At 41.4% G+C, this 22,980-nt stretch overlaps 2 protein-coding genes across 2 annotated transcripts in view; one reads left to right on the forward strand and one right to left on the reverse strand.

The window, feature by feature from the left end:
• Positions 1-2,009: 2,009 nt before the first annotated feature.
• Positions 2,010-10,626, forward strand: ing2 (inhibitor of growth family, member 2). Its single transcript, XM_050067901.1, has 2 exons — positions 2,010-2,291; positions 9,238-10,626. The coding sequence occupies exons 1-2, from the start codon at positions 2,147-2,149 to the stop codon at positions 9,936-9,938; spliced, it is 846 nt and encodes a 281-aa protein (XP_049923858.1). The 5' UTR covers positions 2,010-2,146; the 3' UTR covers positions 9,939-10,626.
• A 1,810-nt stretch (positions 10,627-12,436) lies between these two features.
• The window catches only part of LOC126404723 (uncharacterized), a 41,152-nt gene continuing 30,608 nt past the window's right edge, over positions 12,437-22,980 (reverse strand). Inside the window, exons 27-30 of the mRNA XM_050068104.1 lie at positions 20,394-20,600; positions 20,127-20,221; positions 16,899-17,023; positions 12,437-14,513 (exon numbers count right to left, since the gene is read on the reverse strand). Of these exons, the coding sequence (XP_049924061.1) occupies positions 14,266-14,513; positions 16,899-17,023; positions 20,127-20,221; positions 20,394-20,600 (675 nt within the window). The 3' untranslated portion in view covers positions 12,437-14,265. The remainder of the gene's footprint in view (positions 14,514-16,898; positions 17,024-20,126; positions 20,222-20,393; positions 20,601-22,980) is intronic.

Consider the following 22,980-nt stretch of genomic DNA (forward strand, 5'->3'; position numbering starts at 1 on the left):
ACAGTAATAATAGGAATAAGATTTTTTTTTCAGTGAACAGAATAATTATAAAGATTACCAACAACAAGAGGACATAAGGAAAATAACTATGGCAGAGAAATGTATATGTAATTTTATTGCTGTGAATAAAAAATGTCAGAATCTACAATGTAGGCCATTATAACTTAAAAGTCAAAGCTACATACATTACAAAGTAACAACAGAGCTCTCTGGGTTGACCTCCATCTCTGGCGACCTCTGCAAATGGCATTTTGTTTTATATCCAAGGTAACGGATATAAAAGCGCAAGAGGGTCAAAGGTCAGGGCACAGTGTAATGATGACGTAGTTTGTCCTGATTATGTGCATACTGCATGCAGCAGTATGTACCTTCTAAGGGCAGCTGCAGTACCCATAAAAGAAAAAAAGGAAAAGCATGCAACTTGGAACACTTCAGACAAAATCAAGAATGGCTGCCAAATTATTACTGGTAGGGACTTGGCTTGGGAACCATAGTATGGCCGATTCAAACCCTGCATGGACCACAGTGTGTGGACTGGTAGCTTGGCTTTTGAACAAGGCACCAAAGTATAATAACAATCGAGTGTAAACATTGAGTAACTCCAATGAGGGATTTCTAATGTTACAACATCTCAGCCTCTGAAGCTTCCTCTTTTCCTCTTTTTTTTTCCCAAAATGTATCTCTCCAGACTCTCAACGTTATGGAAGTGGAGTAATAATGCGTATAGAGACTTTATTGTCCTGATATTTTACTTTAAAGGTCCCATATTGTGAAGAGTCAGATTGCCATGTGTTTTTAAAAACAAAGCAGGTGTAGGTGCTAAATTAACTCCAAAACACTCAGACCACAGAGCAATACACACAGTTTGTATTAAGAAACTGTGCTTTGAAACAAACCATTATGATTTCTGTGAATTTGTGATGTCACAAGTATATTATATAGACCGTTTGAAACATAACCATTGTCAATAGGTCCTTTTGTGTTTCTTGTTTGAATGTTTTGCAGTGTATGTGAATGACATCAGCTGACAGGAAGCAAACTGGACCCAAGCTGTTGCCTAGCAATGTAATTGCAGTGAAATTGCCTATTAACTGAATTTATTAACAATAACTTCTGGGTAGAAAATCCATGCATCACATACCAAAAAATCTAATGGTGCTGAGCAAACTCTGCCTCAATTAGTTAGTTTTTACCCACCAGGAAAAGGCCACAAAAAAAAAAAAAAAATCAATACCGGTTTAAGTGTACTCTATATCTACAATATTTTCACCACTTTACCTTGCTGTCAGACAGCCTTTTCTTACAGATAACTGAAGCCGTTATATTAAAGCCACCAAACTCAACAGACAAATAGTCATTTTACCCAGCAGAACTAAGAGTTGCTGGTCTACTGCTGCCTTGATTGGTTTGTACATAAGGTAAAGCGGAGCAAATATTCTAATGCAGACTACGCTTACACTGATACTGATTACTCTAGGTGGCCAAAATATGTTTTTGCTACTGCCCCATCCACAGCAGTACATTGTTACCTCTGCCAAGGAGGTTATGTTTTTTAACATCTGTGCCGGTAGATTTAGTTTATCAAAGATGATAGCAAAGCAACAAAGTCCATAAAATAAGCACAGCAGAAATGTAAAACAGGTGGGACCACCGTGTGTAGCTATGAATCTTTAAATGTTACAGTTATGATTATGATTATGATGATGATTATTATTATATGTTGAATTACATTATGACTATAACACATGATGACAAATGTACAAATTGGGCCTTTAATCTTGCTGCTGCTGTGCTCTTATATGAAACAAAAACGCAAGGTCAAATGGCACTATGGCAGCTCTGTGTTTTCAATATCCCTATTGGTTTAATTTCCCGGGAAAATTTTATGATAATGAGATCACTCTCTGCCAATCCCAATGCTGCAAACCGAATTGGGCCCGCCTCTGGTGACGACAAATAAGAGGAAACTGTACAATACCATAAAAGGAAAATACTCCCGCATGCGCAGTGGCTTGAGTTTTGTTTGAAGTGAACTGCTGCCTGGGACTGCCCTACAAGCTGCAAAGTCGCCAAGCATTTGATTTTAACAGTGTATTTTTCATATTTCCTCCATATTCTTTCAGTGCCTCTATGCATCGTAGAGACGATGTTAGGCCATCACTATCCAAATGCCGACAAGTCGCAACAACTGGTCAACTATGTGGAGGATTATCTGGAATGTGTGGAGTCCCTGCCTTTGGACATACAAAGAAATGTTTCCCTGCTTCGAGAAATTGATGCAAAGTATCAAGGTAATGTGCTCATATGTTTTTATCATTAATTCCGACTGCGTGTATACAATTGGCAAACATTAACGTTAGTCTAACAGGGTGTGCTGAAATGGTGGAGCAGGCGCGAGCCCTGTGTTCCCATTTTGCAAAAACCCGAGCGCCCCTCGTTGCTGTCTACTTCCATAAACAGTATTGTGACTGTCTGAAATATGGTTTATTACACTGACGAGCCAGTTGTTAGAGACACAAGTCAGCCAACCGTTAGTTAGCATAGCCCGGATACACTCCGTCCTGTTTTGTGTGTGACACCAAACTCAATGAGAAAATTCTGTAATTTGACATTTCTGTCTCTCGACAAACATACACACACATTATGACCGGATACGGCATGTGTTATGAATAATTGGTGTCCAACGGCAAATTCGGCGTCAATATAATCCAAAAATGAGTACTATGTGATAATAAAATACCAACTTTTTCAGTGGATATACGCTGCCGCCCACCACGGTGTTTCCGCGGAGGATTATTGTGCGAATACAAGGGAAAACAATGAACAAACTTGGGCATTTATTTGAATTACACGCTGCATAGTATATTTGATGTATGCCGAGGCCGAGAATGTAGAATAAAGGTGTACATAAGATGATAAACCGTGTTCACTGAGGTGTGAACACTTGCCATGGTCAACATGCCGTTTTTTAAATGTGAAAACAATCCTCGTTGATGGTTTATGTTGACGCAGAGTGAGCAGCGGAACACCCAGCTAACGTTACCCATATGTGTCGCGACACCATCGACAGATAATATGACATACACCGACAGAATTAACGACGCATTCAAATGGGATTGTTAAAAGCGAGATTATACAGCTATGATGGCTGGTGTGGTTCCTGCTCCTTCACTCTGCTCCGTCGAGTGAGAGTCGTAGAGCCGGATAGCTTCTCTTCTAGGCAACCCCCTTCAACATCTGACTGGCGTCATTTCCTGTGGGCAGGAACTCACTGCGGCTCAGCCTCCTCCTCCTCTTCTTCCTTCAGGGTTTATGGCAGTTGGCATCCTTAATGTTGCAATACTGTCTCTATCTGGATGTCCTCTTATTAGTCCAGGAACTATAAAACTAAAAAGCTATTTCCTTCCCTTCACACTGTCTCTACTCGCCTTTCTCCACAGTTGTGTGATCATCACTGGTCCGTTCACTGTATTTTCTGCAACTTTGGAGGAACCTAGAGTATCCCCCACTGTCTCTTTTCTTTTTTATTTTTCATGACCCTGATCATGACCTGTTGGTTGTTTTCCCTATTAGTGATGTGTGGCCCAGCTCTTCCCACAGGAGCAGTTCCTTTGAGTTGATAAATGTAAAAGTATCGACTCTTTCAAGTTTTGATACTTTTTGCGAAATTTGGTGTCAGTTTCTCTGTGATACTCTGTTATAGTCCATGCGTGTTCGACAGCCAGTGCTGCACACCCCACAAAACTTCACCTCAATGTAAGGGTGGGTGATATGGCCCTAAAATAATATCACAATATTTCAGTGTATTTTTGTGATAACGATATTCTTGACGATATGACAAATTAGTAAAGCTATATTTTACTTTTGATTTAATAACATAGAATTGCAACAATATAAGTTATATAGTTTTACATTTCAATAGTTTGCCTATATATATTCAGCAAAACTAAACAAAAATGATCTCTCATTTCTTTAGTTTGTAAACAACAGCAACTCAGAGTGAGATCGGGTCCCCTACATAATGATGATAGTTCAACAAAATGTAAGTTACCACAAATGACAAGTTCAAAAATACAAAAAATGAACCCTTGGATCTATATGTATAAATTCACAGATGATTGTTTTTTGTTCACCTGGACCTTCATGCTCTGCCATTTCTCCTCTAATCATCACGCTGTAACCTGTGACAGGCTGTTATGCTACCAGAACTATCACACATTCACATAGATGTAGTTTTTTTTTAGCGTCAAGCGTCACGTAGGTTTACATTACCAAAGGTTTATGACAAAATCACTTGATGACACAGACTCCCATGTGTGCACGGTGAGACAGGAGAGGCAGAGACGCTGTGCTGCTGCCAGAGGAGCCACTGAATGAGTTCCCTCTGAGCCGTCATTTGCTTAAAGAGTCCGAGAAGTCCGGGGCTGTTCATAAAACATTCAGGACACCACAGTTCATTTCACATTACTGAAGCTGCTTTTCTTTTTAGAACCACCGCAGAGTCTCTAATAATTTAGCGTTCAGCTGTGTTTGTTGTTACCATGGGTAACAGTATGGCGTTAATATGTCAACAAGTCGAAATATCGCAAATACCACGATATGAATATTTCATATTAAATTTTAAAAAAGACCGGTGTTATATTGATTGAGATATGGCACACCCCTACCTCAATGCATTACCCGTCATCATGTGTAAGTGTATATTAGTAAAAATGAGACACAAAGCGCTCAACTCACGATTAAACTCTGAAGATGGATACTGTAACCTTAATATATGTAATAATTGAGTAAAGATCAGGACAAAATTCCAATTCAACTTTTCAATACTGCCAATCTGATGTTTCGGGCAAGATGCCCTTGTTCAGCGCGTATTCTGGCAATGTTACAATATCCACAGGTGGGATTAATCATAGGTAATCTTAACCAGCACAACAAGTACATCCCAAAAAGAAGGAGCCCAAACGTTTCATGGCACAGATTGTCATGGTGTAGAGCACTAAAACCTAAAAAATTTTAATGACTTCGTTATAAACAAGCAAATAAAATCTCCTCATTCATTTATCCCAATTGGGATGAAGGTATCCAGGAAATGTATCCAATATGCATCCCTTTGGGAGGCATTTTGTCTCTATTACTATTGTTCCGTGGCATTTTCACTGTCTCAGTGCCCATGTAATGAAGCTCACTCAAGCTCTGGTTCTGACTGTTGAAGAACCTAGCCACAGATGATTTATGATCATGATTACGAATAGAGCAAATATGTTCACAGATCCTGGTTTTTAACTTGTTTTCCCAGCATAATACGAATTAATAGGGATACACAATAATATTGGCATGTCATCGGTATCAGCTGATATTGGCTTGAAAAGAATCAGCCAACATGCTTTTTCTTATTTTGCACAATGAATGAATATTACATACTTTGAAAAGCATTCAATTTCATGCCTCCATCTGCTGGTGGGCCATCACAGTAAGAATATGCATGCATAATATGATGTTGATTCCACTACAGAAGAGACTTGATGATCACTAAAATTAGGTGGGGGAAAAAAAGACAGAAAGTCTGTGGGCCTCTAAGGCAAATCTGACTTCACTGAGTAATCACTTCAGTTGGAATAGCTCCTATAAGTATATCTTGGCAGAGTTTAAAATGAACTCGCAGATTGAGGGTCACTTCTCAATATGTGCCAATATCTACTCCCTATGTCTTTGACTGACTTAGATTTAGGACTGTAGGTGGATACAAATGCAAGACCCTGCAAAGAAGTATCTCTAGAGTCAGGTTTTAGTAAATGAGACCACTGAACTTGGCATACCTTATTGAGATGGCAGTCCAATAATTCATCTCGATATCCTCTCACTTTAAAGCTTTCACAAAGGACTTTGGCTTGTGCCTCACAAAATTCATCAGAGTTACAAATAGCTTACTCAGAACCAAATCTGCAAAAACAATTAAGACAAAACATGACTTGTGGTTCACCCGTTGCGTACCCGATCCGATGTATGATTCTGCTCTGCAGACTTGAAATACATTCATGTGGTGCCAAATAATCTGAAAATAAGTTGCTGCTCATATTTCTTTGCTCACCTGATCCATTTCTTAGTATTAACGTGTTGTTTAAATGCTCTGAGCAATAAAAAAAAAAGAACAAAAGCACATTTTCTTCGTAGCGTCCATATTGTTGCAACATTATGGAAATAGGGAGAACAACCATCCGAGGAGCATGTGAACGCACCATTGGCCTTGGCTGGAAGAGGCCTGGACTCGGAAAAGTCAGGGATTCATGAGCACTCGGACATTCAACTGACTGACTCAGTACATACAGGGCACTAAAAAGAGTTGTTCGGTCATTTTTACCCCATCATTATTTCCCATAATGAGAAGTATACTGTTAACGTTGCTGCGTCCAGTTCTCAATGTCCTTATTGATACTTGTTCTCTCCTGTTAGTTCCCCTGATCTTGCTGTGCCTACATAGTTTTGGACTGAGTAACTGGGAATAACAACTGTTGCATCTATTTATGGATCTTTTGATCCATTAGTAAAACTCTGTAAATGATCCAACTACTTGCAGTCACTACAGCCCTCCTCCTCTTGGCGAAACTGCTTCTAAAAACACACCCAACCTCAGTTTCACTTCAACAAAGTTCATTGTGTGTGTTGAAGACTTGCAGCAGGATATGGATGTGTCAGCAATAGAGCCAGTCTTGCGCAGCTGTCATACTCTTGAATATTCATATTGAATATTCGTATAACCCATTAAAATGGATGCTCCAAGGCTGACACATTTATACTACACATACCCCTTCTTTATTTTATTCAATATATTGTACTTTTTCTAACTTTTCTAGGAAGGTTCTTTAAGTTTCAAAACTTAAAGAACAAGAAATATAGGCACTAACAGTGTTAAATTGGGGCTGGGTGATGTGGAAAACATTGAGCCTCACAATATTTTTGACCAAATACTTCGATATTGATATTTATATTGATTTACACAATAACATTTTGGATAAATAATCACCAGTAATGTGGATATAATGACTAAGTGGGTAGAGGCAAATAATAGAACAGTCTGGTAAGTCCTAAAATGTACATCATTACATCTGTAATGCAGCCTTTAAAACCAGGAAAAGACAACACGATTTTGGGATATCCAAAATATAAGACGATATTTTGTCTCATATCGCAATATCAATATGAATTAATGTTTAGTCCAGCCCAAGAGTTCGTAATTGTTTAAAAAAAAATTAATACCAGTACCAACACCAGTAGCTTTCAAGTGATACTGATACCAATAGAGTACTTGATTTGATACCTTTTTTTCCTACTTCATCTGATACCCATGGGGTGAAAAGATTATGTTCACATGTTCACATGTTTAATCATCCACAATGAATAGGAAAGTGTAAAACTGTAAATCACATTTAGCCTATACTCCAGTAAACAAAGCTCAATATTTTTCAGTATTGTACGGTAAATTAAACATAAGAAATGCACTGTAGTGGCTATGAAATGAGCAGCATTTTTGCTGTAATGTTTTAAAGAAGGGTTTACCTACACATGTTGACTTGGTTTAGTGATTTGTGCACGTAATGGTCACAGTATAACACCAAGTCAGTTAGAAGTGATTAGCACAAGTGATTGTGAATGAGTTTCACCTTGTCAACCTTGTCACTACTGGTAGCATGAGGCGGTACCTGCAGCCCAATCAGGTTGCACAGGTAGTCCAGCTCCTCCAGGATGTCACATCCATATGTGCAGTTGCGAGAAGGTTTGCTATGTCTCCTAGCACAGTCTCAAGGACATGGAGGAGACACCAGGAGACAGGTTGTTACACAAGGAGAGCTGGACAGGGCCGTAAGAGGGCATCAACCCAGTAGCAGGACTGGTATCTGCCAGAGCCCTACAAAATGACCTCCAGCAGGCTACTGGTTTGCATGCTTCTGACCACACTGTCAGAAACAGACTCCATAAGGGTGGCATGAGGGCCTGACATCCTCCAGTGGGACCTGTGCTCACAGCCCAGCACCGTGCAGCTTGATTGGCATTTGCCATAGAACAACAGAATTGGCAGGTCCACCACTGACACTCTGTTCTCTTCACAAATGAGAGCAGGTTCACACTGCGCACATGTGACAGACGTGAAAGAGTCTGGAGACGCTGTGGTGAACATTATGCTGCCTGTAACATCATCCAGCATCAACGGTTTGGCGGTGGGTCAGTGATGGTCTGGAGAGGCATATCCTTGGAGGGTCGCACAGACCTCCATGTCATAGCCAACAGTACTCTGACTGCTGTTAGGTACCAGGATGAAATCCTCAGAGCAACTGTCAGACCTTACGCTGGTGCAGTGGGCCCTGAGTTCCTCCTGGTGCAGGACAATGCCCCGCCTCATGTGGCCAGAGTGTGTAGGCAGTTCCTGGATGATGAAGGCATTGATGCCATTGACTGGACCTCTTGATCCTCTGACCTAAATTAAATTGAGCACCTATGGGACATAAGGTATTGGTGCATCCAACGCAGCCAAGTACCGCCACAGACTGTCCAGGAGCTCCAGGAGCTCACACTGATCAGTTTAAGTAATGGAGACACAGTATCTAAATAACCTCCACCATTTAGTGAGAAAGTGTCTTTGTACTGTACATTTTTCAGCACATATACACTATATTTATATCTCTATAATGAGGTAAAAATTAGCTGATATGACCAGACATGCCAGCATAGAAATAAATACGAGTTTTCCATATTGAAACTGTTGAGAACATTTAGCCATATAATTAATAAAATACTTAAATCATGCATTGATTATCCTTAGCTTTGATTCATTCTTAGCAGACTTTATATGCTCTTTTATCAATTTGATGAGCTTTAAATAAAATCAGGAAAACAAAAAAACATTCCCACTAAAAGGTCCCTTCTAGACATGCCATGTCAGATATTGTTTTGGCTGTTACAACCTCTGATGTTGCCTTTAAGGTGAAGCAACTCTGTCCCCCCATTTCATTATTGTACCTTTTATATAGAGCTGCAAGTTGGCATAATGGCGAGAAATCCCTGCTTTGAAGAGACAGCGTAAAAGGGGCCATAGAGTGGAGGAGGACTTAAAAACTTTCTCAACTCTTGCTTATCTGTTATCATTGTTATTCTATTTATTATTTTCTAAATGTGTAAAATATTCACTCAATCTTGATTCATTCAACAATTTGAAAATCGTTGTCTTTGTATCCTACTTTGCAGAGGTGCTGAAGGAGGTGGATGAAGTGTTTGAGAAGTACAAAGGTGAGCAGGATGCGGCTCAGAGAAAGCGGCTGCAGATCCAGCTGCAGAGAGCACTCATCATCAGCCAGGAACTGGGCGATGAGAAGATCCACGTAGTGACCCAGATGACGGAGCTGGTGGAGAACCGCTCCCGCCAGATGGACTCTCACTCCCTCTGCCTCCAGGAACCCAGCGAGGCCGAGCGGCTCACAACAGAGCGGCGCACCAATGTCCAGGATACCCCAGCCCCTGAACGCACCTCGGCCCGCCGCCCACGACGCCAGCGCAACAGCGAAAGCCGCGACTCCAGCCACCCGTCAGCCAACGGCTCTCTGGTGGACGACCCTGTGGAGGAGCTGTCCATCCCTCAGCCCCGAGAGAAGAAGTCCAAGTCTGCGAAAAAGAAAAAGCGCAAGGCCAAACAGGAGCGAGACGCCTCTCCGGTTGACTTCGCAATCGACCCCAACGAGCCCACCTACTGCCTTTGCGAGCAGGTGTCATACGGCGAGATGATCGGCTGCGACAATGACCAATGTCCCATTGAGTGGTTCCACTTCTCCTGTGTGGGGCTGACCTACAAACCCAAGGGCAAGTGGTACTGCCCCAAATGCAGAGGGGACAACGAAAAGACCATGGACAAAAGCCTAGACAAAAACAGAAAAGACCGCAGGTCCAGGTAGTGACCTGTCTTCAGTCACCCCTCACTCGTCTGGGAGATGTCTTCAGCCTGAGGGTTAGGACTATCAGCCGTAGTTGATAACAGTACTCGTGATGTTGTAAGAGCACAATCGAACACCATTAGTAGCAGCGCTTATTATTAATCATGGACAAGTTGTGATTGAACTTGTGCTGTTACATCACTGGTTGTTCCCAGTGGCTGTAACTGTACTGTAGTCTATAGGGAGTCCAGCTGCTGCAAAAATCATCAGCTTGAAGCTGCCATCTTTCTCAAGTGTTTTTGCTTTATGTGAGACTTTTGTTATTTTGACGTACGAGGAAAAAATGGAAGCATCTTTAGGTTAATACTCCCTTTTCATTCTGGACAAAGTCCTAGTTAAAAATAAGGTATACCTGCTAATGGTTATTGTTTTCTGCAATTTTGGCCAAACTATTTTTTGTCTTTATTTTAACTATCTTCATTGTATGCAGTTATTTGAAATCAGTGTCTGTCTCCCTACAATAATGGTTCATAGAGAATAACCTACACATATGTTTACAAGAGATTGATATTTAATTGAGGAGATGATTGTTGATTGGACACTGGAATAAGATGTCACGTTTGTGGACTCAATGTTTTCACTGGTTCACTATCACTATTGTGTACATTTCTTTTTATATTCATTAAAACAAAGTATAGTCATTCAGTTACTTTCAGGTCTCTTTTCTCCTTCAGTGGAAGTATGCACTGTTTGAATCCGGCCAGTACAGTCTGCTGCACTACTAAGCCAAGATTGTTTTTTTACACTTCACATTATTATTTTTTTTACTGTCCCAGCGCCGGTATTAGCTGTGACCAGAGGCATTATGTTTTCGGGTAGTCTGTTCATCCCAATCTCGTAAACACAATATTGCGAACGCCTTGATGGAATTTCTTCAAATTTGGCAACAACATCCACTTGGACTGATTAGATTTTGGTGGTCATAGATCAAGGTTAATGTGACCTTGCATCTGTCTCATTCTTGTGAAATTGATATCTCAAGTACAACGTAAGGGATTTTTTTTCAAATTTCACACAAACGTTTACTTGGACTCAACAATAAACTGATTAGATTTGGTAGTCAAAGGTCAAGGTCAATGTCACCTTGCATCGGTCTCGTTCTTGTGAGTGCAATATCTCAAGAACAACGTGGAATTTTTTCAACTTTGGCACAAACGTTCACTTTGGGTCAAGGATGAACTGAATACAATTTGGTGGTCAGAGGTCAAGGTCACTGTGACCTCACAATACATGTTTTTGGCCATATCTCAAGAATTCATACATGAAAAAACATTTAGACAAATGTCTAATAGGATAAAATGATGAAGTGATGACATTTTACATACAAAAGGTCAAAGGCCAGCTCCACTGTGACATCTTAGTGTTCTGCAAAAACACTTTTCTGGCCATTACTCAATGTTATAACTTAGCAGAATTATAATACCACAGGACACTAAACCCATTTTGTAGCCTAATGTAAATATTAGAACTGCTCCACATGACTGGCTGACTGATAAACTCTAGTACAAGTGCCTCCTTGTGTCATAACCATGCAGTGAGAACCAGAGGCCATCTACAACCTTTCAAACAGTCATCACGCAAAGGTCCTAAAGGGCCTTGAAGTGGTGAGAAGACATTTTGGTAGGCACTTAAACATTACAATTAACACTTTAAAAAGTGAACAACAGTTGATTAATTTGTTGTCTAACTCAGATCTGGACTTTCTCAGTTAAATATCAGGGATGGTCATAGTACTTTTTATTCCTCAACATCTATAGCTTGCTGAATTTCTGTGTTTACAACTCTGAATTTTTGAGATAAAGTACCCTTATTTACTTACTACACATAGCAATGTTTCAAACTTTAAGTTACGACAAGGTATAACAATTAGAGTGAAGAATTACAAATTGAGACAATCTATTAAACCCTCCATTCATTTTCATCTTCTTATGCGAGGCCAGGCAGAGGTGGCAAGTAAGGCCCTGGTTACACTTTGCATTAACATGTGTCCAGAGTGATCGAATCACAAGTGAATAGCTCTGAGTACAGGTGTGAATGCATCAAAATGTGTCCTCAATGCCTCTTGAGTTCTGATCGCTCAGATCACATTTGGTGGTGGTCTGGGCCACATATGGCCACATTGTCTCAACTGCGTGTAGCTAATGTGTCTTGGGCCAAGGATCATCTACACAGCTCTACAATTTAATGAGGTATCACAAAGATTTTACATTAACCTGTATTATCAGTTTTTTGTTTGTAAAAAAATCACACTTCTTCATGAAGCTATGAAATTTCATATATGCCTCAGGTCATTCCTTCTTGGTTACAACCATACCTGGTCCGCCATCAACATGGATACAGCTGTTTACTCCAGCTAAAGCACACGGCTCAATAAATCAAGGGAACACATAAATCACACATTAGATCTTAATGAATGAATTATTCAAGTTGAAAATCTTTACTGATGTACATTGCATAATTTGTTGAGAACAAAATGATGCATCAACGGTCAATAGAAACCAAAATCATCAACCCACTGAGGGCTGGGTTCAAAATCACACCGAAATCAAAGCATTGAAATCACAGGCTGATCCAACCTGCATGAATTTTATCACAGCAACTCATAATGTGGCTCAGTAATGTGTATGACCCCAATGTGCCTGTCTGTAATCCCAACAATGTCTGGGCATGCTCCTGATGAGTCAGTGGATGGTGGCCTGGGGAATACTTGGTGGCATTGGACACACTGATACATAACGTCCCATAGGTGCTCAGTTGAATTTAGGTCAAAGGATCAAGAGGGCCAGTCAATGGCATCAATGCCTTCATCATCCAGGAACTGCCTACACACTCTGGCCACATGAGGCGGGGCATTGTCCTGCACCAGGAGGAATCCAGGGCCCACTGCACCAGCGTAAGGTCTGACAGTTGCTCTGAGGACTTTATCCTAGTACCTACCAGCAGTCAAGGTACCGTTGGCTATGACATGGAGGTCTGTGTGACCCTCAAAGGATATGCCTCCTCAGACCATCACTGACCCACTGCCAAACCAGTCATGCTGGATGATGTTACAGGCAGCATAGCATTCACCATGGCGTCTCCAGACTTTTTATTGCCTGTCACATGTGCTCGCTGTGAACCTGCTCTCATCTGTGAAGACAACAGGGTGCCACTGGTGGACCTGCCAATTCTGGTGTTCTCTGGTGAATACCAATTGTGCTGCACGGTGCTGGGCTGTGAGCTCAGGTCCCACTAGAGGATGTTGGGCCCTCATGCCACCCTTATGGAGTCTGTTTCTGACAGTTTGATCATAAACATGCACACCACTAGCCTGCTGGAGGTCATTTTGTAGGGCTCTGGCAGTGCTCCTCCTGTTCCTCCTCACACAAAGGAGCAAATACTGGTCCTGCTGCTGGGTAGATGCCCTTCTACAGCCCTGTCTAGCTCTCCTCGTCTAACAGCTGGTCTTCTAGTATCTCCTCCATGTCCTTGAGACTGTGCTGGGAGACACAGCAAACCTTCTTGCTACTGCACGTATGGATGTGACATCCTGGAGGAGCTGGACTACCTGTGCAACCTGATTGGGCTGCAGGTACCGCCTCATGCTACCAGTAGTGACAAGGACACTAGCAGAAAACAAAACTAGAGAAGAATCAGTCAGGAAAGATGTGGCCACCACATGCAAAACAATTCCCCCCCAATTTTGGGGGGTTGTCTTACTTTTGCCTCACCATTGCAGCTGTTCTTAAGTGCTATATTGTAGACAACTGGACTGCAGGTGAAACTGATTCACAATCAGTTGTGCTTCCTAAATGGACAGAATGATATCCCTGAAGTTTAACTCACTTGGTGTTTTACCGTGACAATTAAGTGTTCCCTTAATTTTTTTTTAGCAGTGCATTTATGTTTCTGGGATGTCAGTGTTTTCGATGAGACAGACCTTTGGGAACGTGATATATGTGAAAATTCAATTGTTAAATTGCATTGAACATGAACGCATTGTGTTCAAAGTAGTAAACACTGCAACTAAAATAACAAACAGTCCCAACAAATGTCATTCATTATCATCTGTGCATACAGACCCCCTTCAGCAAGTGATACATTTTTTGATCAACTCACAGAGATCCTGAAAGGATGCAATCACAACAAAAAAATATTGGTGATTTTACATTGAATTTGGAGGGTTAGTTAAAGAGAAATTCAAATTATAATAATTAATTTCAAACACATCAGGGAGACCACTTGATAAAAAGCTCAACAAGGACTGCAAAAATATTATATATATAAGGAGGTGTAAAACGTTGAATTTTCAGGAGTCTTCCTCCTCTTCCTCACTGCTGCTGGACTCTCCAAACAGGTCTTCATCTTTAGGGACTTGAGTTGCTGAGCTGACAGTCCTGGATGTTGCCCTGACGCTGATGAGGGCGGGGCTGTGGCTGAGACCGAGCAGGATGGAAACCTGGCATCCAGGAAGCAGCCTCATACAGTGGACATGTGCATCCAGGGAGAGCACAGACAAGACGCTACACGCCTCCAGGTCCCACAGGCTCAGCTGTCCTGAATTATCATAGCAACAGAAAAATTCTGTTTTGTTAGTCATGGGAAAATTCTGCTACCTATGATATGACAGTGAAAATAAATGTTTCTTAAGGTACTAATGCGCATAGTTGTGTCCTTAGACTAAGTTTTTTTGAGCAATGCCTAGTTCACAATACACGACTTTAGCCCTGATTTTTTGCTCCCCAACATTTTTCAGAGTTCCCAAACAAAAGCCCCACAGATCAGAGGCAAATTGCCATTGGCCCTGAATTCCCAAATCAGTGCCACATTGGTTAACATAAATTTTCATGGCAACAAAGCTACTTGGGTAGTTTACAATACACATCATGTTTTGGGTAAAAATAAGTATCTTTTTGGCTATTGTCTTCATAAGGAAGGGATTGTGGGTCGTTTAGCTCGGGATCAACAAGGAGTCTCTCCTCATCCATTCTTTGTCACACAAGACAGAGTTCAGAGTTCTCTTTATACATCCATGGTGAGGGGAGCAGTCAAGCTGCCATAGGAGCAGAGAAAAAGAGTTGCTATGCGAGCTGGTATGTAGCCTACAAGAAGAAAGCGAGTGGGAGAAAATGCATTTAATTTGGCGGCGAGGCTGGAAATAGAGCAGTGGCATTAAGTGCCATGGAGCGGTGCATCCATGAAAGCTGATACGTGTACGCTGCCACTGGTGCAGGGTTTTACTTAGAAAATAATAGGGGCATATATTTTGATGTGATGTGTTCGGGGCAGGTGTATATTGGCATTTAATGTCAAATATTGCTACAGACATTTTCAGTTTAATTCAATTTAGTTACTTGAAAGCCCAGTGTGTCTTATATCTCATCTCCCATAGACACCAAAGGTTGCCTCCAGCATTGGTATCACATAGAGGGGGCGTGACACAGCGACTGCATATGCCATCCCAGGAATGTGAATGGGCTAGTGTATTGGGGTCTATCCTACCAGTTGGACGTGCCTGGAAACTTCTAACAGGAGGCGCCCAGGAGGATTCTGATCAGATGTTGAACCACCTAGATGTTGAACCACCTCAACTGGAGGAGGAGCAGCGGCTCTACTCTGAGCTCCCCCTGGATGTCTGAACTCCTTACTCTATCTCTATGTCTCTATAGCCCTTTTAAAACAGGAATTGTGCAAATTAGCAGGAAAGCCCAATCAGTCTTCTTTCACCATTGGCAGTATAAAAACAAAATTGGGGAGTGCGGCAAAATGCCGCCTACCTACGTTTGTTTATACAGAATGTGCCTTTTTTGGGGCAATGGGGGGCATGAGCAAGTAACAAAACGTGTAGCTCAGCGTGTGATGTAAACAGTGACATGGGAGGGAAGCCGCAGCTGGTCAGTCCTTCGGCAATTCTTTGTAAGTCGGCCCGTTCTTCACCGTTCCTGTCATCTGACGGTTAATGGCTTCTTCGTTTGCGAGGGCAAGGAGGGCGCGCAATTCCTTGTCTCCCCAGTTGCTCATCTTTACAGTGTCTGTCAGGTTTGTGTTTCCCTCTTGCTACTAGCTGCTTGCTAATTCCTGCTATCAGCTGTTTCCTGTTTATCCACCGCCAGTGGGTCGCACGTGCGGCGTCATCAACAGCTCCTCCCACAAGTCTTCAACAGTCCCTCCCGTTGCGGAAGGCCACCTCAGTCTTTTTAAACTAAAAGGGTTCTGCCAATATGACTACCCTATGAGGCGGAAAATTGGGCACCTCAGATCAACTTGCCAATCCGGCTCTGTGAGTCTAAACGCTCGCAGCTGGCCGGCAAAGCGGCCCAACATTCGCAGAAAATCTGGCAGTGTAAAAGGGGCTTATGGCTGAGCCCAGCCACCCCACAAAGGAAACTCATTTTGGCCGCTTATTCTTTTGGTCACTACCCATAGTCCCACAGGTGAGGGTTGGGACGTAGATGGACGACTATATCGCAAGCTTTGCCCACAGCTCCCTCTTTACTGCAATGGTTCAGTAACTCCTACATCACTGCTGACACTGCACCAAACCACCTGTCCATTTGTCCATTTTACCGTCACTCTTGAACAAGACCCTGAGACACTTGAACTCCTTTACTTGGGGCAGCAACTCATTTCCAACCCAGATTGACCATCCAGGGTTTTCTGGCAGAAAACACTGGAGATACTATCATTGTAGCACAGAAATGGACTGCTGGTCATAAAATAAAAAATGTATATCAGCCTCTTTTTATCCAGCCTGTATCCTCCTGGGACTACACTGATTTCACTTGCTTCAAAGTGTGAAAACTTGCTGTAAGATTGCATCTTAATGAAAAAGGGCCTTGAGAAAACAGTTGCTTTCCAGCACCAGAGTATATAGACAATGCCCTAATAAATATTTTCTCTCCTTTATATGAGCTTTTGATAACTTCTAGTTGTGTTTCCTACCTGACAGCAGGATGGCTCTGCTTCCTCCCTCTGTAACGTGAAGCTTACTGGAGACTTCTATCGTCAGGTTCCCGTACCCACTGATGCTCCTATACTTTCCCCTGAAGGGGTCCCACACCTTCAGTCTGTCAAAGCAAACATTGACAACACTAAATATTAAACTCTGAAAGCACTTTCACATCCAGATATTTCGGGACAGAATTCTCTACAGGGTTTTCTTGTTAGCACAATACTAGTGGAACCCAATGGCAGCCTGATTAGCAACATCATGTCAGACAACAACAGCTGTTTTGACTGTGAGGTGAAAAGTTAATGTTACAGAGTGTGAAGGCTGATAGCAGGGCTGGGTGAACACAATGGGGAGCCCTTGTCTGTCTCCTGCTCTCCAAAATAGATTTGTTGATTAAATGCCAATGTATTTATCAAACTATGCAATATGTAATCAGGCCCACCATCAGGGGGGTCAAAGGGTACAGATGACCCTGGCCCAAGGCCAAGGGAGGGCCCATGGAAAGGTCTACGGTTGACCTTTACATTGGATCAAGTACAACAATTTACTTATTGACTTATATCACTGACAATACAATTTATATGTATTTGCATGATAAATAAATTTATTTTTTTCATTAAAATTGAAATGGTGGGGTCCAGACTGCAGCCTGATTAGCTAAGTCAGAATGTCTCACCAAATATTCAGAGCTCCTAAAGGAAAAGTCAGGGTACAGAGAGAGCAGGAAAATGAAAGGAGCAGAGAGGCGATGGACAAATGTCTGACAGGAAAAAAATCTGAAGAAGCACCAGGTTTGACAGGCAGAGCTGAAGGTGAGGAGTGAGACAGACTAATATTAGCTAATAAAACCTGCTGTGTCGGGCTCAGTTTTAAAGCTACAGTGAAGACATGGGTATCATATTAAACTAGAGGGCCTAAGGCATCCATTGGTACCGATGGAAAACGGGCCAAATAACACTCCAAAGTTATGCTAAATTTTGGCGAAGGAAAAAGGAGCATTGCCATTTTCAAAAATCAGTTCTGCATACTGGGGTCCCTAAAGAGTCTTGCAATTACATGTTGGGTATGACTGGAAAACGGAGAGTTGACAGCAATATACTCTTAACACTATTTCAGTTTTGCACACAATTTGAACAAAATTTGATCAAAGTAGTATTTTTTCCAGTCATGATTTGATCTTATAATTTAATACCATGCAGTCATTTCTTCAGTCAGTGTTAGATTTTACTTTTCTCTAATCATTCATTGGAGGGCATTTTCTTGCCAGAAAAACAAACAAACAAACAACAAAATACATGTGGAAAATGCCCCCCTGCCCATATTTCCTAATGGCTGGCCTGTATGTAATACAATATAAACTAAAAGGTATTACACTTTGTCTCGATACTAAGACACATTTCTTGAGATTAAGCTCTATTTCCCCTTCTTTCATTGTGTAACAGCTTAGGTTGGGTTGCACTGGTTTTCCAGCTTCTCTCAGTCCACCCATGTATGAGCACATGATGAACCAGGCCGTCATGACGGCTGAGATTACTTGTCTTTGTTTTTTTCCTCCCCCTCCTGTCTGTTGTCTTGTAAAAGTTTTATGTCTGTGTTCTATCATCATTTTGTCATACTGACTGTCTTTCTGTACACACGACTTCTATCGCATGTCTGTCCTGTCCAGGGAGAGGGATCTCTCCTCAGTAGCCCTTTCTGAGGTTTGTTCCATTTTTTTCCCGTTAAGGATTTTTTTAGGCAGTTTTTCCATATCTGTGTAAGGACAGAGGGTGTGGTGTGCTGCACAGACTGTAAAGTCCCCTGAGGCATATAGTGATTTGTCAAATTACTTAACTTGACATTGTTAGGATCCGTTATTCCAGAGCACATGGACATGCTTCAAGGCCCTACATATTGACCTGTGCAATACTGATTGGTGTGCTAACAATTCTGAGGCGTAGTGTTTGCTCCTGGAGAAACCTGGACTGTGGAACTTTTAACAACATTCTCATGTCAGATCTGAGGAGTCTTGGTGCAGAATGAAGGGTTAAAAGATCTGAAATGTAAAGGTGAGCACCTGTAGTGCTGTGATTTCAAAGTCTAGAAGTCAAACAAAAAGGAAGCCTTTATCATTCAGCTAGCTTGTTAGAAGTCTTGCAAGCAAAGTTAACTATGTGCTTGAGGAGCATTGGATAACATTGGCAATATTTCTGATGTATAAATAGCAAGACTGAACAAGAAACTTGATGTACTGTTTGAAGTTGATTGAAAACAACTCCTAAATTTGTGACTGTTTTATGTTAGTTGTCACCTGCAGGAGGACGGAGGCAGGGCAGCACCAGAGGAAATGCACATTGATACAATTTGTTGGCTTTGTAAAAGCACTCAGAAGAAAAAGCTGTATGGCTGGTCCTCATGTAAAAAGCTCTTCCTGTCCATTTGTTTGTCCCAAACAATATAAAGCCTCCAAGAAGACAGTAAAGGCTTCCGTTATGCCTGAGACTTGAAACCTTAGTTCTGATTGTGAAGTTGCAAATTTAAGGCAATATTAAGATATACGTATGCCTCAGTTTTAGGTTGATGTATACTTTTTTAAGATGTTACTTTAAATCATTTCCTGTATTTTTCTATTTGTTTTTGCAGTTCAAAAAACTTACTTTAACACCTAGAAGAGTGTAATATAGCACTTAAATGTGCTAAATGGGTTCTGTTTATATGGATAATTTTATCCTTTTTTAATTTCAAATAATGTTTTTCTTCTCTTAAATCCCAGAATGTGATATGAGAGTGCCAATGGCAATGATGCCAATTCAGAAAATTCTGAAAAAGCTAAGCTTGTGAAATGTTCATCAGGACTCTGTTTTTTCAGTCTGCAGATGCATCCTTTGATCTGTCACAACTGTTAGTGCACACTGCAAACAAATGTTTTTGCTATCAAAGCAATAAAAATGTTGAATTTTCAAAAAGGAAACTTTTTTTTTTCTAATTTCTCTCATTTCAGAGACTTTCTTATTTATTCTTCTATATATTACTATTGCCCTTACATAAAGCTAATGTAATTTCATGAAAAAATAGTATTTCTTCTCTGATTACTCGATTAATTGCCAGAATAATCGGTAGAATACTTGATTAGTAGCTGCAGCCCTATCCAGGACTAAACAAGACCAGTGACTCACAATGGTAGGATGCAGTGTTGATGTGATGAATAACATGGCCATGTCACTGCGCTGAACGCTTACCTGTTGCTTCCTGTGGCCCCAAAGACCACTCTGTCTGCACTGTCTGTGATAGCTACACAGCAAACTCCACCCTCACTGCTCAGTCTCTTCCTCACCTAAAACAATTTGTACAAAGCATAACCTGAGAGCAGCATGAAATCAAATCATCCACAAGTCAATCACAAATTGCCTATTTTGGTCATCAGAGAACTGAGAAACGCAAATAATAAGTATTTAAAACTGAACATATAAGAGCATTGCAAACTGTAACAAACAGTGACAGCCCACCGTTCCTGTGTGCAGGTCCCACAGGGTGATGTAGGGGGTCCTCTGCTCTTGGTTGTAGCTGGTCAGCACCAGGTGGCTGCCGGTGTAAGTAATAGCTGCAGTGTGGAGGCTCAGCAGTGATGGTTTATCCTCCAATGTGTGGAGGTGTTCTTGTGAAACCATGCTGAAGACGTTGAGGTGGTGAGCAAAATAAGAGCACACCACCACCTACAAAACAATGGAGTGGAATGTACAGGTCAATAATACAACAGCAATGTTGGTTTGATTCTATTTCTAGTATTGATTTTTTTCTGTTAATGTTTTATTGTAGTACATTATGTTTAATACCTTTTGTGTCCCTTCATTTCTTTAATAATGTACATCTCTACTGAGGTAGACCCTAACCTATCTGCCTTGACTGCAAAGCACTTTGGGTCAACACGTGTTGTTTGAAAATGTACCATATACACTCACTGACCACTTTATTAGGTACACCTGTTCAACTGCTCCTTAATGGAAATAGCAAATCAGCCAATCACATGGCAGCAACTCAATGCATTTAGGCATGTAGACATAGTGAAGACCACCTGATGGTTTTCAAACCAAGCATCAGAATGGGGAAGAAAGGTGATTTAAGTGACTTTAAACATGGCATTGTTGTTGGTGCCAGATGGACTGGTCTGAGTATTTGAGAGACTGCTGATCTACTGGGATTTTCACACACAGCCATCTCTAGGGTTTACAGAGGATGGTCTGAAAAAGAGAAAATATCCAGTGAGCGGCAGTTCTCTGGGTGAAAATGCATTGTTGATGCCAGAGGTCAGAGGAGAATGGCCAGACTGGTTCAAGATGACAGAAAGGCAACAGTAACTCAAATAACCACTGGTTACAACCAAGGTCTGCAGAAGACCATCTCTGAACAAACAAAGCGTCTAACCTTGAAGCAGATTGGCTACAGCAGCAGAAGACCACACCAAGTGCCACTCCTGTCAGCTAACAACAGGAAGCTGAGGCTACAGTTCACACGGGCTCACTAAAATTGAACAACAGAAGATTGGAAAAATGTTGCCTGGTCTAATGCAACATTCAGATGGTGGGGTCAGAATCTGGTGTAAACAACATGAAAGCATGGATCCATCCTGCCTAGTATCAACGGTTCAGGCTGCTGGTGGTGGTGCAATGGTGTGTGGGATATTTTCTTGGCACACTTTGGGATCCCTCAGTACCAACTGAACATCATTTAAACACCACAGCCTAACTGAGTATTGTTGCTGACAGTGTCCATCCCTTTATGACCACAGTGTACCCATCTTCTGATGGCTACTTCCAGCAGGATAACGCACCATGTTACAAAGCTCAAATCATCTCAAACTGGTTTCTTGAACATGACAATGAGTTCACTGTACTCCAGTGGCCTCCACAGTAACCAGATCTAAATCCGATTGAGTACCTTTGGGATATGGTGGAACGGGAGATGCGCGTCATGGATGTGCAGCCAACAAATCTGCAGCAACTGTGTGATGCTATCATGATAGAAATATGGACTAAAATCTCTGAGGAATACTGTATGTCCAGCACCTTGTTGAACCTATACCACCAAGAATTAAGGTAGTTCTGAAGGGGTCCAACCTGGTACTAACAAGGTGTACCGAATTAAGTTGCTGGTGAGTGTGTATAAACTGTATTGAACTGACCTAATTGCAAACAATACTGAATTTATGAAGTCATTAACATGATCTTAAATGAAGGGAAGTACAAAATACATGCTAGGATTATAAACCAGCCAGTCATGTTGCAGTTTACATCCATGTCTGTCAAGACTCATATAATATATGTACAGAAAACTTTGAAGGAATTTAATAAAGGGCATAAGGGTTTTTTGTGGTGAAATGTGGATGCTTCACACACATCTTCCCCACAGCAGCACAGAAGATCTATACAATCAGCACAGTTTAAGGTGGGTACCCAAGATTAGTGTCACAACTTCAGTATCCAACCAAATGTCTCCCCTTCTGCTCCTGAGATATGGTGTTGAGTAATGGCCAGAAAAGATTATGATGTCACAGTGAAGTTGAACTTTGACCTTTTGGATATAGAATGTCATCACGTCATCATTTTATCCTATTAGACATTTGTGTGAAATTTATGGACTATTGCAGCTTCCAAAAAAGTAAAAAAAAAAAAAGCCTCCAACTGTACTATAAACCCCCAGAACCACCTGATGTCTTCCGCGCTCCACACTCAGTTCAGCACACCTGCCTTTAATTAAAGGTTCCCAAGATGGTGGCGCATTAAAGCCACTCAAAAAATAATAGGAAACTGGGACTTGCTAGATATGGCCCTAACATGCATTTGGCGTTTGTGCCAAATTTGAAGAAAATCCCTAAAGGCTTCGGCGACAGATGGACAGACAAGCCGAAAACAAAATGCCTCCAGCCATGGCTGTTGCCCGCGCGGAGGCGTAAAAAGTGCTCATTGATTCTCAAAGTGATAATTTTGACAACAGCTGCGTGACCAGAAATGCCATGTTGTTTCCTCTCTCTCTCCTCACATTTCCTGTGATCACTCTATTGTTAGTTTCAAATAAAGGTAGACACCCCCCCCCCCC

The sequence above is a fragment of the Epinephelus moara genome, chromosome 17 (assembly GCF_006386435.1).
Source record: "Epinephelus moara isolate mb chromosome 17, YSFRI_EMoa_1.0, whole genome shotgun sequence".
Classification (NCBI taxonomy): Eukaryota; Metazoa; Chordata; class Actinopteri; order Perciformes; family Serranidae; genus Epinephelus; species Epinephelus moara.